Below are 12320 nucleotides of genomic sequence, written 5' to 3'. Positions count from 1 at the left end.
ACTCAGTAATGCCATTGATTCTCTAGCCAGTGGAAAAGCCCCTGGGAAGGACGGCATTACCCCTGAAATAATCAAGAGTGCCAAGCCTGCTATACTCTCAGCACTCTACGAACTGCTTTGCCTGTGCTGGGATAAGGGAGCAGTACCACAGGACATGCGCGATGCCAATATCATCACCCTCTAGAAAAACAAAGGTGACCGCGGTGACGGCAACAACTACCGTGGAATCTCCCTGCTCAGCATAGTGGGGAAAGTCTTCGCTCGAGTCGCTTTAAACAGGCTCCAGAAGCTGGCCGAGCGTGTCTACCCTGAGGCACAGTGTGGCTTTCGAGCAGAGAGATCGACCATTGACATGCTGTTCTACCTTCGTCAGCTACAGGAGAAATGCCGCGTACAACAGATGCCCCTCTACGTTGCTTTCATTGATCTCACCAATGCCTTTGACCTCGTCAGCAGAAGTGGTCTCTTCAGACTACTAGAAAAGATCGGATGTCCACCAAAGCTACTAAGTATCATCACCTCATTCCATGACAATACGAAAGGCACAATTCAGCATAGCGGCGCCTCATCAGACCCCTTTCCTATCCTGAGTGGCGTGAAACAGGGCTGTGTTCTCGCACCGACACTGTTTGGAATTATCTTCTCACTGCTGCTCTCACATGCGTTCAAGTCTTCAGAAGAAGGAATTTTCCTCCACGCAAGATCAGGTGGCAGGTTGTTCAACCTTGCCCGTCTAAGAGCGAAGACCAAAGTACAGAAAGTCCTCATCAGGGAACTTCTCTTTGCTGACAATGCTGCATTAACATCTCACACTGAAGAGTGTCTGCAGAATCTCATCGACAGGTTTGCGGCTGCCTGCAACGAATTTGGCCTAACCATCGGCCTCAAGTAAACAAACATCATGGGACAGGACATCAGAAATGCTCCATCCATCAATATCGGTGACCACACTCTGGAAGTGGTTCAAGAGTTCACCTACCTAGGCTCAACTATCACCAGTAACCTGTCTCTCGATGCAGACATCAACAAGTGCATGGGAAAGGCTTCCACTGCTATGTCCAGACTGGCCAAGAGGGTGTGGGAAAATGGCGCACTGACACGGAATACAAAAGTCCGCGTGTATTAAGCCTGTGTCCTCAGTACCTTGCTCGACGCCAGCGAGGCCTGGACAATGTATGTCAGCCAAGAGCGACGTCTCAATTCATTCCATCTTCGCTGCCTCCGGAGAATCCTTGGCATCAGGTGGCAGAACTGTATCTCCAACACAGAGGTCCTCAAGGCGGCCAACATCCCCAGCATATACACCCTACTGAGTCAGCGACACTTGCGATGACTTGGCCATGTGAGCCGCATGGAAGATGGCAGGATCCCCAAGGACACATTGTACAGCGAGCTCGCCACTGCTATCAGACCCACAGGCCATCATGTCTCCGCTTTAAAGACGTCTGCAAACGCGACATGAAATCCTGTGACATTGATCACAAGTCGTGGGAGTCAGTTGCCAGCGATCGCCAGAGCTGGCGGGCAGCCATAAAGGCGGGGCTGTGTGGCGAGTTGAACAGACTTAGCAGTTGGCAGGAAAAAAGACAGAAGCGCAAGGGGAGCGCCAACTGCGAAACAGCCCTGACAACCAATTTTATCTGCAGCACCTGTGGAAGAGTCCGTCACTCTAGTATTGGCCTTTATAGCCACTCCAGGCGCTGCTCCACAAACCACTGACCACCTGCAGGCACTTACCCATTGTCTCCCGAGACAATGAGGCCAAAGAAGAAGATGATGCATTCAAGCGCACTGTAATTCAGTGCTTGCGCACACAGATGCATGTGTTGAGTTCACTGCAAGGAACAGCCTGGATGACACAGAAAACTGACATTCCTTGCATTGTTTAATAATGCCGATGATACATTACGGATTGTAAATACAAGAAACATTACATGAAATACTTCAGAAGGCAAAAAAAGGCCTGGACATTGGATCAAAAATAAATGATAAAACAAATACATTAATGGTAATCATAAAGTAAAGTCATCTCTCAAAAATAGACCTTTGAATGAATAACATGGAAATAGTCGTTTAGTAGTACAGTGGCGCAGTGGTTAGCACCGCAGCCTCACAGCTCCAGCGACCCGGGTTCAATTCTGGGTACTGCCTGTGTGGAGTTTGCAAGTTCTCCCTGTGTCTGCGTGGGTTTTCTCCGGGTGCTCCCGTTTCCTCCCACAGCCAAAAAGACTTGCAGGTTGGTACGTAAAATGGCCATTATAAATTGCCCCTAGTATAGGTAGGTGGTAGGGAAATATAGGAACAGGTGGGGATGTGGTAGGAATATGGGATTAGTGTAGGATTAGTATAAATGGGTGGTTGATGGTCGGCACAGACTCAGTGGGCCGAAGGGCCTGTTTCAGTGCTGTATCTCTAAACTAAACTAAAAGAACTTGAGTATTGCTGAAATTAAAGGCACATTGACAAAGCTTTTCGTTTTGCACTCATCAGGACAATTGAACGAACAACCAATGTAAGGGAAAACAACTGATACTGCATGAGAAAAGAGTGCTGATTGGTTGGCAAATGAACTCTGATTGATAGAGGCGTTGCCGTGGCAGATGCACCAGTTTACGGTGACTGACAGTTAACTGCCAATTTAAACCAGGCAGCTTGACTCTGATTGGTCAAGGCATTGCCCATAGGAATGAACCAGCAAATGGCTGTCACTTATTTTGTTCAGCTGAAACAGGCGCAATGTTTGTACATATTCTGTCTGTCTGCAAAGAACAGGGCCTTGTGGATTAATGTATGTAGCTTCCAGTATGCACAAATGCGCCACACTGCGAGCCCTACTGACAATCTTCAATTGGTTGTCAGTGTAATTCTTAGCAAATGTTGTCTAATCATGGAATCACATCTAATGTTGGACACTGTGCTTTGAGTTTTGCAAGCATGGGCTGGTTGGGTATGGCCTGTACCTTGCCTGTTGCGAACAGCAGAAGGAACATGTTGTTTGATACGATCCGCCAGTCTTTGGGACATACGGCCTATATACCTAGCATCACACTAGCACTGAAATTCATATATCACATTACTCATTTGTGTGATAGGGAGGACGTCTTTTTGGCTTGACGGCAGCATCCTGTTAGTGACGAACACCACACATGTTGCTACTGCATAGTAGCAGCGTGAAACAGCTAGCTTTACCTGCTGCTCAAATTTTTGGATACATTACCCTTCCAGGGTAATTTAAGGTAGACTGGGCACTTTTCAGGACTGAAAAAGATGCCCTTAGGCCCATTCATAAGTTTGCACTATATACAGCGAGAAATGATCTGATCAGGGTAGCCATTGTCACACAGGATGTCTTTGATTTGCCTTATGTCAGCATCAAGCTTGCATGGTGAGCAAATGGTTCAGGCCCTATTTATGAGGTTGCCGATAAGGCCAATCTTATAGCATGTGGAATTGTAAGAATCCCAACGCCTGCATTGACCAGCGACGGTAGGCTTGTGGTAGACCATGGTAGAGAACCCCTTAACAGATTTCTCAACCAGTACATCAAGGAAAAGGAGCTCATTTGACTGCTCCATTTCAAAGGTGAATTTGAGCACAGGATGGAACCCATTAAGACATGTAAGGAAATTATTGTATGCAGCTGCGGATTCAAATATAGCAAACATATCAGCTACATATGGGAATTATGCAAGAGGTAGGAGATCAGGTGTGATTCCATCAAAGACATTGAACTTATGAACTCGGCAACTCGCGCAGTTGAGTTCAGTTTTAACGACACCATGTATGCCCAAATAGGTGGTGATGCCATGGGATCCCCTCTAGGCCCAGCTCTCGCAAACATCTTTGTTGGGTTTGTTACAACCAGGTGAGAAAGGGGTCTAGGGTTCCCTCTCGGCCTTCACCTGGTCTTACCATTGCAGGGTTTTATTTTAAACACACCGTTTATTTTAGCTTCCCCTTAGTGAATTCTTGTTCACTAACTTCCAATTATAAGGTAAAGAAACTAGCCAAACAGGTTTTCTTAGATTTAAAGAAAAATAGCTGAACTTAATTCGGTTAACACCTACGGATACACGACGTGCCCACACTAGCATGCATACGCAATACACACATGCAAATAGAGACAGAGAAGAGCAGAAGAAATAAAGTGGAAAAGTTTGAGGTAGTATCTGAAGATGGTTTTGGTTTTTGTTCTTCAAGCTCGCTGTAAAGTCCTTGATTGTAGGTATTTTGCTTTTCGTTGGGGCCCAGTATTCTTCTTAAATTTTGTTCGATGTAGGAGACTTTTCTCTCTTTGTACAATTCAGAAAAATCCAGGTTGCCAAGCAGATTAGTCATGTGACTAGCTGGTCTGACCACGTCGGTTTGTGGATTCTCTTGTTTTAGCCGACCCCGGAATGTCCCTTCTTACACACAATACCTGGTGCTCAAAGTCCGTTGTGGGTTAAACTGGAGCAGGGAATAGCCCATTTGTCCCTCCAAGCACTGTCTGTTAGTATGCAAAAATGTTTTTCTGGCCAAGCATCTGGTGATTTTTTAACAAGTCCTTTCTTCACTCCAGTAAGTTTAAAATCAATGTTTATATGACAAAATTAATATGCCTCATTCTTGGCAGGTGGGAGCCTGCATGACAAGTTCCATGAAAATGACACCTAACCCCGTGCTTGCAAAACTCAAATCACTGTGTCCAACATTCGATGTGATTCCGCAATTGGACAACATTTGCTAAATAATCCACAGCTAAGAATTACACTGACAACCAATTTAAGATTGTCAGTAGGACTCGCAGTGTGGCGCATTTACACATACTAGAAGATACATATATTAATACACAGGCCCTGTTCTTTGCAAACAGAAAGAATATGTACAAACATTGTGCCTGTTTCAGCTGAACAAAATAAAGAGAGTCATAGAGTTATCCAGCACAGAAACAGGCCCTTCAACCCTTCGTGTCCATACTGGCCATCAAGCACCTAACTATTCTAATCCCATTTTCCAGTACTTGGCCCGTAGCCTTGTATGCTACAGCGTTTCAAGTGCTCATCTAATTACTTCTAAAATGTTGAGGGTTCCTGCCTCTACCACCTCTTCAGGCAGTGCGTTCCAGATTCCAACCACCCTCTGGGTGAATTTTTTTTCCCCTCAAATCCCCTCTAAACCTCCTGCCCCTTGCCTTAAATCTATGCTCCCTGGTTATTGACCCTTCCGCTAAGGGAAAAAGTTTCTAAATGGCAGCCGTTCGCTGGTTCATTCCACAGGGCAATGCCTTGACTAGAGTCAAGCTGCCTGGTTTAAATTTTAAACAAAGCTTGGCAGTTAACTGTCAGTCACCGTAAACTAGTGCATCTGCCACGGCAACGCCTCTACCAATCAGAGCTCACTTGCCAACCAATCAGCACTCTCTTCTCATGCAGTATAAGTTGTTGTTTTCCCTTACATTGGTTATTCTTTAAATTGTCCTGATGAATGCAAGACGAAAAACTTCAACAACATGTCTCTATTTTCAGCAATACTCTAATATGGAAATAGAGTAAGCAGCTAAAATTGTTTGCATAGGCACTCTATCACCACCAAATGCTCAAAGCAACAGAGGAATTAACTAGAGGTTAGCAACTATAAAAGGTGTTTAATGACACGGAGTTTCTGTGTAACTATAAAATCAAGGTGATAAGTACAATCTTTAAGTCTTACATGTAGTAGGACTCACAGCAAAAGATTTTGTGATGTTATAGACTGGAAAGGTTGATAGTATTATATGGTAAGAGCCAGGAACATCATAAATTATGTGGTGGAATTGACAATTATCAAGTGTTTTAATAAATTAAATGTCAATGAGTCGTTAAATACAGGGCCTAAATTTAACAAAAACCGAAAGGGGAGGGTAAGGAGAATTTATTACTACAAGTAGGGTTGTTACAAAAAGGAATACTCTACCAGAAAGTAGTGAAAATAGAATTTATAGTATTTTAGACCATTGGGCCTGCTCCGCCATGGTTGATCATCCACTTCAATGCCTTTTTCCCCACACTATCCTTATATCCCTTTGTCATTGGTATTTAGAAATGTCAATCTCTGCTTTAAACATACTCAACAGAGTTTCCACAGCCATCTGGGGTAGAGAATTCCAAAGATTCACAACCCCCTGAGTAAAGAAATTTCTCCTCATCTCGGTCCCAAGTGTCTTCCCCCTTATTTTGAAATTGTGTCCCCTGGTTCTACACTCCCTAACCAGGGGAAACATCTTAACCTGCATCTACCTTGTCCATCCCTTTAAGTATTTTGTAGGTTTCTATGAGATCACCACTCATTCTTCGATACTCGAGAGAATACAGGCCCAGTTTCTCCAATCCCTCTTCATAGGACAGTCCCTCCATCCTGGGAACAAGTCTGGTTAACTTTCATAATTACTGGACTTATAACTCTTCAACAGGCACAATGAACTGAATGGTCTCCTTCTATGCAATAAAATTTTTTGCTTCCAGGTATAATTTCAGGGGCTGATCCAATCTGCCTGTGCTGAAAACAGTAATTATGAAGCTCACTGGTTCCCAACCTCCAAAGCTGAGAAGTCACATAGTGCAACTATACAAAATAGCACTGACAAGTGGAGAAAGCACCAAAATTATTGATTTTTTTTTAAATAGGTGCTGGTAAGAGCAGAAAACTTTTAATCACATAGAAGTAGAAATTCCAACAACCTCACTATCACTGAAAGTGCAGCACTTTGGCAGTCAATATGGCACAAGAGGTCATTCAGCCCATCGAGTCCATGCCAGCTCTCTACAGAGCAATCCAATCAGTCACATTACCCAGCTCTATCTCGTAGCCCTGCAAACTTATTTCCCTCAAGTACCCATCCAATTTCCTTTTGAAATCATTATTCATTTCCACATCCACCAGCGTTCTAGGCAGAGTGTTCCAGGTCATCACCACTCGCTGCGTTAAAAAAAGTTCTTCCTCACATATTCCTCCTGCATCTGTTGCCTAAAACCTTAAATCTGTGCCATCTAGTCCTTGTACCATCAGCTAATGGAAACAGCTTTTCTTTGTCTACCTTATCTAAACCTGTCAAAACGTTGTACACCTCTATCAAATCTCCTTTGCTCCAAGGAAAACCCAACCTAACCTTGTAACTAAAATCCCTCATCCCTGAAACCAATCTGGTAAATCTCCTCTGCACCCTCTCAAGAACCTTTACATTCTTCCCAAAGTGTGGTGACCAGAGTGGACACAATATTCTAGTTGTGGCCTAACCAGAGCTTTATAAAGGTACCTGGCATAAGTTCTCTAGTGGTTCAAATGTTATTTGTTGCCTCATCTAGCATTCTTCTGCTACTCATCCAATGGCAATCAATCTCTCCTAGATTGACTTCTGTCAGGATGCGACATTTTGAGGTCCACTTACAACTCTTATACAGCAAGTACATCTGTGTCATGCAGATGTACTTTCTACTGGCCATATGCTGGTCAGAACTGTCAGGATTTTACAAGCAGCCTGACATGCCAGCAACCCTTTTGCCAAGCGTGACATCACAACATGGGGAGAGATAAGCAGCCCCCACACACCCTCCTTCAACATTTATCAAGGTGGTCAGGAAAGGACAAAAACTTAGTGGAACTAGAATCCACCCGCATTCCTCCTCCCCGTCCAGACTGTGTTAACTGCACAAAAAAAACAGAATTTCTAAGCTAGTATCTGTTAGCTTGAGGAAAATTACAGGTTATGAGTTTTTATTTAAATTGTCTTGTGGTACATGTTATTCCAAAGCAGTAAAGTTTTATTTAAATTACTTATGAAGGAAATTCTACATCATCTGCAGGCATATAATTTGGGTACAAAACTGCAATCTTTGGAAATTAAATGCCAGGAAAACCCCTCCGCAGCCCACTTTTGTTTTCACAGAAAATTATTTTGGGTGGATTGATGTGAAAAATGGCAGAACTTCTAATATCAGGTCCTGATCCAACATCCAAAGCAGATAAAATGTCCTCCAGGAGTGTCAACACTACTTGCCAAGTTTGGTACACCTCCATATTTCAAAACTATTGAGATAGTCTGCTGGACTGGCTCAGAATTTTTGAAACAAGAAATTAATGTCTTTACAGAGCATCTTATTTCTCTATTTAGTTCTCCATTCACCACAATACTTCCTCAACCACTGCAAAATGGTTGATTTCACCACCTCTTCTGCCCTTGTCTCCTTGTTTTACCCTTACTCTCTTCCAATCCAATCATTCCCATGAGCAATCCAATACCAAATCTGGCTAGATCACATCAAGCACTATTAGGCCAAACTCTCCTCTGTAATAATCACTCACTACTGCAGGACAAACCTGGAGAGCACTATTTCTCTATTAAGTTCCGAAGAAGGGTCACTGACCCGAAACGTTAACTCTGCTTCTCTTTCCACAGATGCTGCCAGACCTGCTGAGTGAATCCAGCATTTCTTGTTTTTGGTTCTCTATTAAGTGTTTCCTTACACCCCTCCATCCTCACCTCCAACTACATGTGAGATGCTCATGGATATCTAAGACTGAGACCATCCATTCAGCTGCTTACCCACCTTCCCCTTGCTCAGAAAATCACTCTACCCCTCAGGCCCTAACCCTAAATCAACATCTCCCTCCAGTTTCTCTCCCATCTCCATTCATGCTCCAACTGAGCTCATCTTATCCATGCAACTCATGTGCTGCTGCCTTGATGCCAACCCTTTTGTGCGTTTTGTCTCTTCACTCCACCATTAGCGACTGTTCCTTCAGCCTCAGCCGACTCAACCACATGTTCTGGAATTCCCTGCATAAGCCCTTTTTTCTCCCGCTCTCTCTCTCTCTCCTCTTTTAAACCCCTCCTTAAAACCTACCTCTTTGGGCACCCCTCTAGATAGCTCCTTATTTGAGTTAGCATACATTTATTTCTGATTATACCTCCGAGAAGCAGCATCTTTGCACATTTTCTATGTTAAAGACACAGTATAGTTTCAAGTTATTGTTGGTACACATATCATCAATCTGTTTCTATTGCATATTGACAAGACACAGAGAACTTTCTTGTTGGTCTTTTAATAGTGGTATGGGATCTTTTAGGTCCATTCAAATAGGCAAAAAATTATCTTGGTTTAATATTTCAGCTGAAAGCACCAACTCTGACAATGTATTGCACCTTAATTATGTGTTCCCTTACGTCCCTCAGTATCCTTAGATACATCTCATTCGTTCCTGGTGATTTTTCAACTTTAAGTACAGCCAGCTTCTTTAATACCTCCTCTATCGATTTTTAGCCCATCCAGTGTCATAACTACCTCCTGTTTCACCATGACTTGGGCAGCACCTCAGTCTTCATGAATCAATCCTCTTTTAGGTCCCTAATTAGCCCCACTCCTCCTTTTCCCATCCTTTTAGTAGTTATATGCCTATAAAAGACATTTGGATTCCCCTTAATATTAGCGACAAGTCTCTTCTCGTACTGCCTCTTGGCTTCTCATTTGTTTTTTCAATTCCCCGCTGAACCTTCTATAATCAGCCTGGTATTATCCACCTGACATCTGTTATATACACCCTTTTTCTGCTTCATCTCACTCTCTCTCTATCATCCAAGGAGCTCTGGATGTCTGAAATGGATTTTTAAGATTTTCCCACTGCGAATGTGATATAGGTTTTCTTTGTAAATACTCTATGTATGAGTGCCATATTTTCATTAACCAAGCTAATATACTGTAAAGTCCATCGTTATTGACCTCCCCAAATTGTCTGAATCACATTCCAACTATTCATGGTCTTCCCAGCTGCGTGGTGCCCGAGAGAGGCGGAGATTCTTCAATCGTCGCTGGGAACAGCAGATGTCCTCCAGTCAATTTACCAACAAGGACAACAATGCATTGAATATTATTTTTTTTAATCCACAGCAGTTTCTACACAAAGACTCCTCTCCCTCAGATCCAACTTTGGACTGAGATAAAATGACAGCATCATAAAACTATACAACGAACCTCATTTTAACAAGCGCGGTGCTAAAAGCTCTGTGACATGGGTGTTAAGTGGCGCGTGAGACAGCCGTTACCTGCTCGGACACGGTAAATGTCCAGGAAGAACTCGCAGGAGACGAATCGGATTCAGAAGCGCTGACATTGAAGCCGCCATCTTGGAATCGGCTCTATGGCAAGCGCTGAGGTTCCTAATGTCCCGTCACGCCAACCTCTCTCGAGCGCGACCGTATCTCGAAATCCTGCCAATCTGACGACTGCGTTGCTTTTTTGTTCCAATGCGAGTAACAGTATCTTACTGTAGAAAAAAATGTGTCTAGCACATAACTTAGCTGATGAAGTGGATGGGAAGGGCCTATTTACCTTAGCAGAGTGTGTGCCCCTGAAATGTGACCTGTAGAGCTATGAACCAGGTGCTAGGAACAGAACCTCAAAGATAATAATCTCTGGATTATTACCTGAGTCATGAACGAATTGGCATAGGGTAAATAAGATCAGAGAGTTAAACATATGGCTGAAAGATTGGTGTGGGAGAAATGGGTTTTGACTCGTGAGGCACTGGCATCAGTACTGGAGAAGGTGGAAGCTGTACTGTTGGGACAGTCTCCACCTGAATCATGCTGGGACCAGTGCTCTAGCGGGTCATATAACTAGGGCGGTAGAGAGGTCTTTAAACTAAATAGTGGGGGTGAGGGAACAGGATTGAGAAGATGTGATAAATTAAGTGGAGAAGGCAAAGGAAGAGAGCAAGGTAGCAATAATGGAAATGATGATCAGAGTGTTTCAGGAAGGGACAGAGTGCACCAGCAGATAAGACTAGAGGTTACAAAAATAGTAAAAAGACAGAACTGAAGGCTCTGTATCTGAATGCATGTAGCATTTGTAATGAAGTAGATAAATTGAAAGTGCAAATAGTAATAAATATGTATGATCTGATAGCCATTACAGAGACAGGGCTGCAGAATGACAGAGACTGGGACCTGAATATTCAACGTACATGACATTTTGGAAGGACAGGAAGCTAAGAAAAGTGGCAGTATAGCTCGGTTAATTAACAATGGCTTTGCAACAATAGAGAGAGATGACCTTAGTTCTGGAGATCAAAATGTGGATTCACTTTGTGTAGGGATGAGAAATAGTAATGGTAAGAAGTCACTTGTGGGAGTGATTTATAGGCCCCCTAACAGTAACCAAGCTGTAGGGTAGGGTATACAGGATGAAATAATGGGGGCTTATGAGAAAGGTACAACAATAATCATGGGTGATTTTAATCTACATATAGATTAATATTGATTGGATGAAAAAGATTGGCAAAGGTAGCCTGGATGATGAGTTCATAGAGTGTTTTTGGGACAGTTTCTTGGAGCAGCATGTTCAAGAGCCAACCAGGCTATACTAGATCTGGTACTTTTTTTTTATTCGTTTGTGGGATGTAGGCATTGCTGGCTAGGCCAGCATTTATTGCCCATCCCTAATTGCCCTTGAACTTGCTAGGCCATTTCAGAGGACATTTTAAGAGTCAACCACATTGCTGTGGGTCTGGAGTCACATTTAGTCCAGACGAGGTAAAGACAGCAGATTTCTTTCCCTAAGGAGGATTAGTGAACCAGATTGGGTTTTTACAACAATCATTTCGTGGTTGCCATTAATTCCCAGATTAATTGAATTCAAATTTCAGCATCTGCCATGGTGGTATTTGAACCCTTGTCCCTAGAGCATTAGCCTGGGCTCTGGATTACTAGTCCAGTGACATCACCACTATGCCACCACCTCCCCATAGTGTGCAATGCGATTAATTAATGACCGCATAGTGAAGGGGTCCTTAGATAGCAGTGATCATAATATGATGGAATTTCACATTTAGTTTGAGGGAGAGAAGGATGAATCTAAGAGTAGTGTTTTAAACTTAAATAAGGGCAATTATGAGGGCATGATTGCAGAGCTGGCTAAAGTAAACTGGCAAATTAGGTTAAGGGATAGGTCAGTAGAGATGCAGTGGCAGACATTTAAGGAGATATTTCAGAATACTCAGAAAAGCTATGTTCCAGTGAGAAAGAAAGACTATAAGGGAAGGACGCTCCATCCATGGCTAATGAAGTTAAAGATAGTGAAAAATTAAAAGAAAAAGCATATAATTCAGCAAAGAAGTGTGGCAGGTCAGAAGATTGGACCGAATATAAAGAACAGCAAAGAATGACTGAAAGGCTAATAAGGAGAGAGAAATTAGAGTATGAGAGAAAGCTAGCTAGAAATATAAAAACAGATCGTAAGAGTTTCGACAGGTATTTGAAAAGGAAACGGGTAAGTAAAGTGAGCGTTGATCCTCTAGAGAGTGAGTCT

The 12320-nt window shown here is 43.0% G+C and overlaps 1 protein-coding gene across 1 annotated transcript in view; it reads right to left on the bottom strand.

The window, feature by feature from the left end:
• The window catches only part of ndufs4 (NADH:ubiquinone oxidoreductase subunit S4), a 206574-nt gene extending 196407 nt beyond the window's left edge, over positions 1-10167 (bottom strand). Inside the window, exon 1 of the mRNA XM_068032808.1 lies at positions 10058-10167. Within this exon, the coding sequence (XP_067888909.1) occupies positions 10058-10137 (80 nt within the window). The 5' untranslated portion in view covers positions 10138-10167. The remainder of the gene's footprint in view (positions 1-10057) is intronic.
• Positions 10168-12320: the final 2153 nt, after the last annotated feature.

Source organism: Heterodontus francisci, chromosome 1 (assembly GCF_036365525.1).
Source record: "Heterodontus francisci isolate sHetFra1 chromosome 1, sHetFra1.hap1, whole genome shotgun sequence".
Taxonomy (NCBI): domain Eukaryota; kingdom Metazoa; phylum Chordata; class Chondrichthyes; order Heterodontiformes; family Heterodontidae; genus Heterodontus; species Heterodontus francisci.
This window is presented reverse-complemented; position numbering and strand designations above follow the sequence as displayed.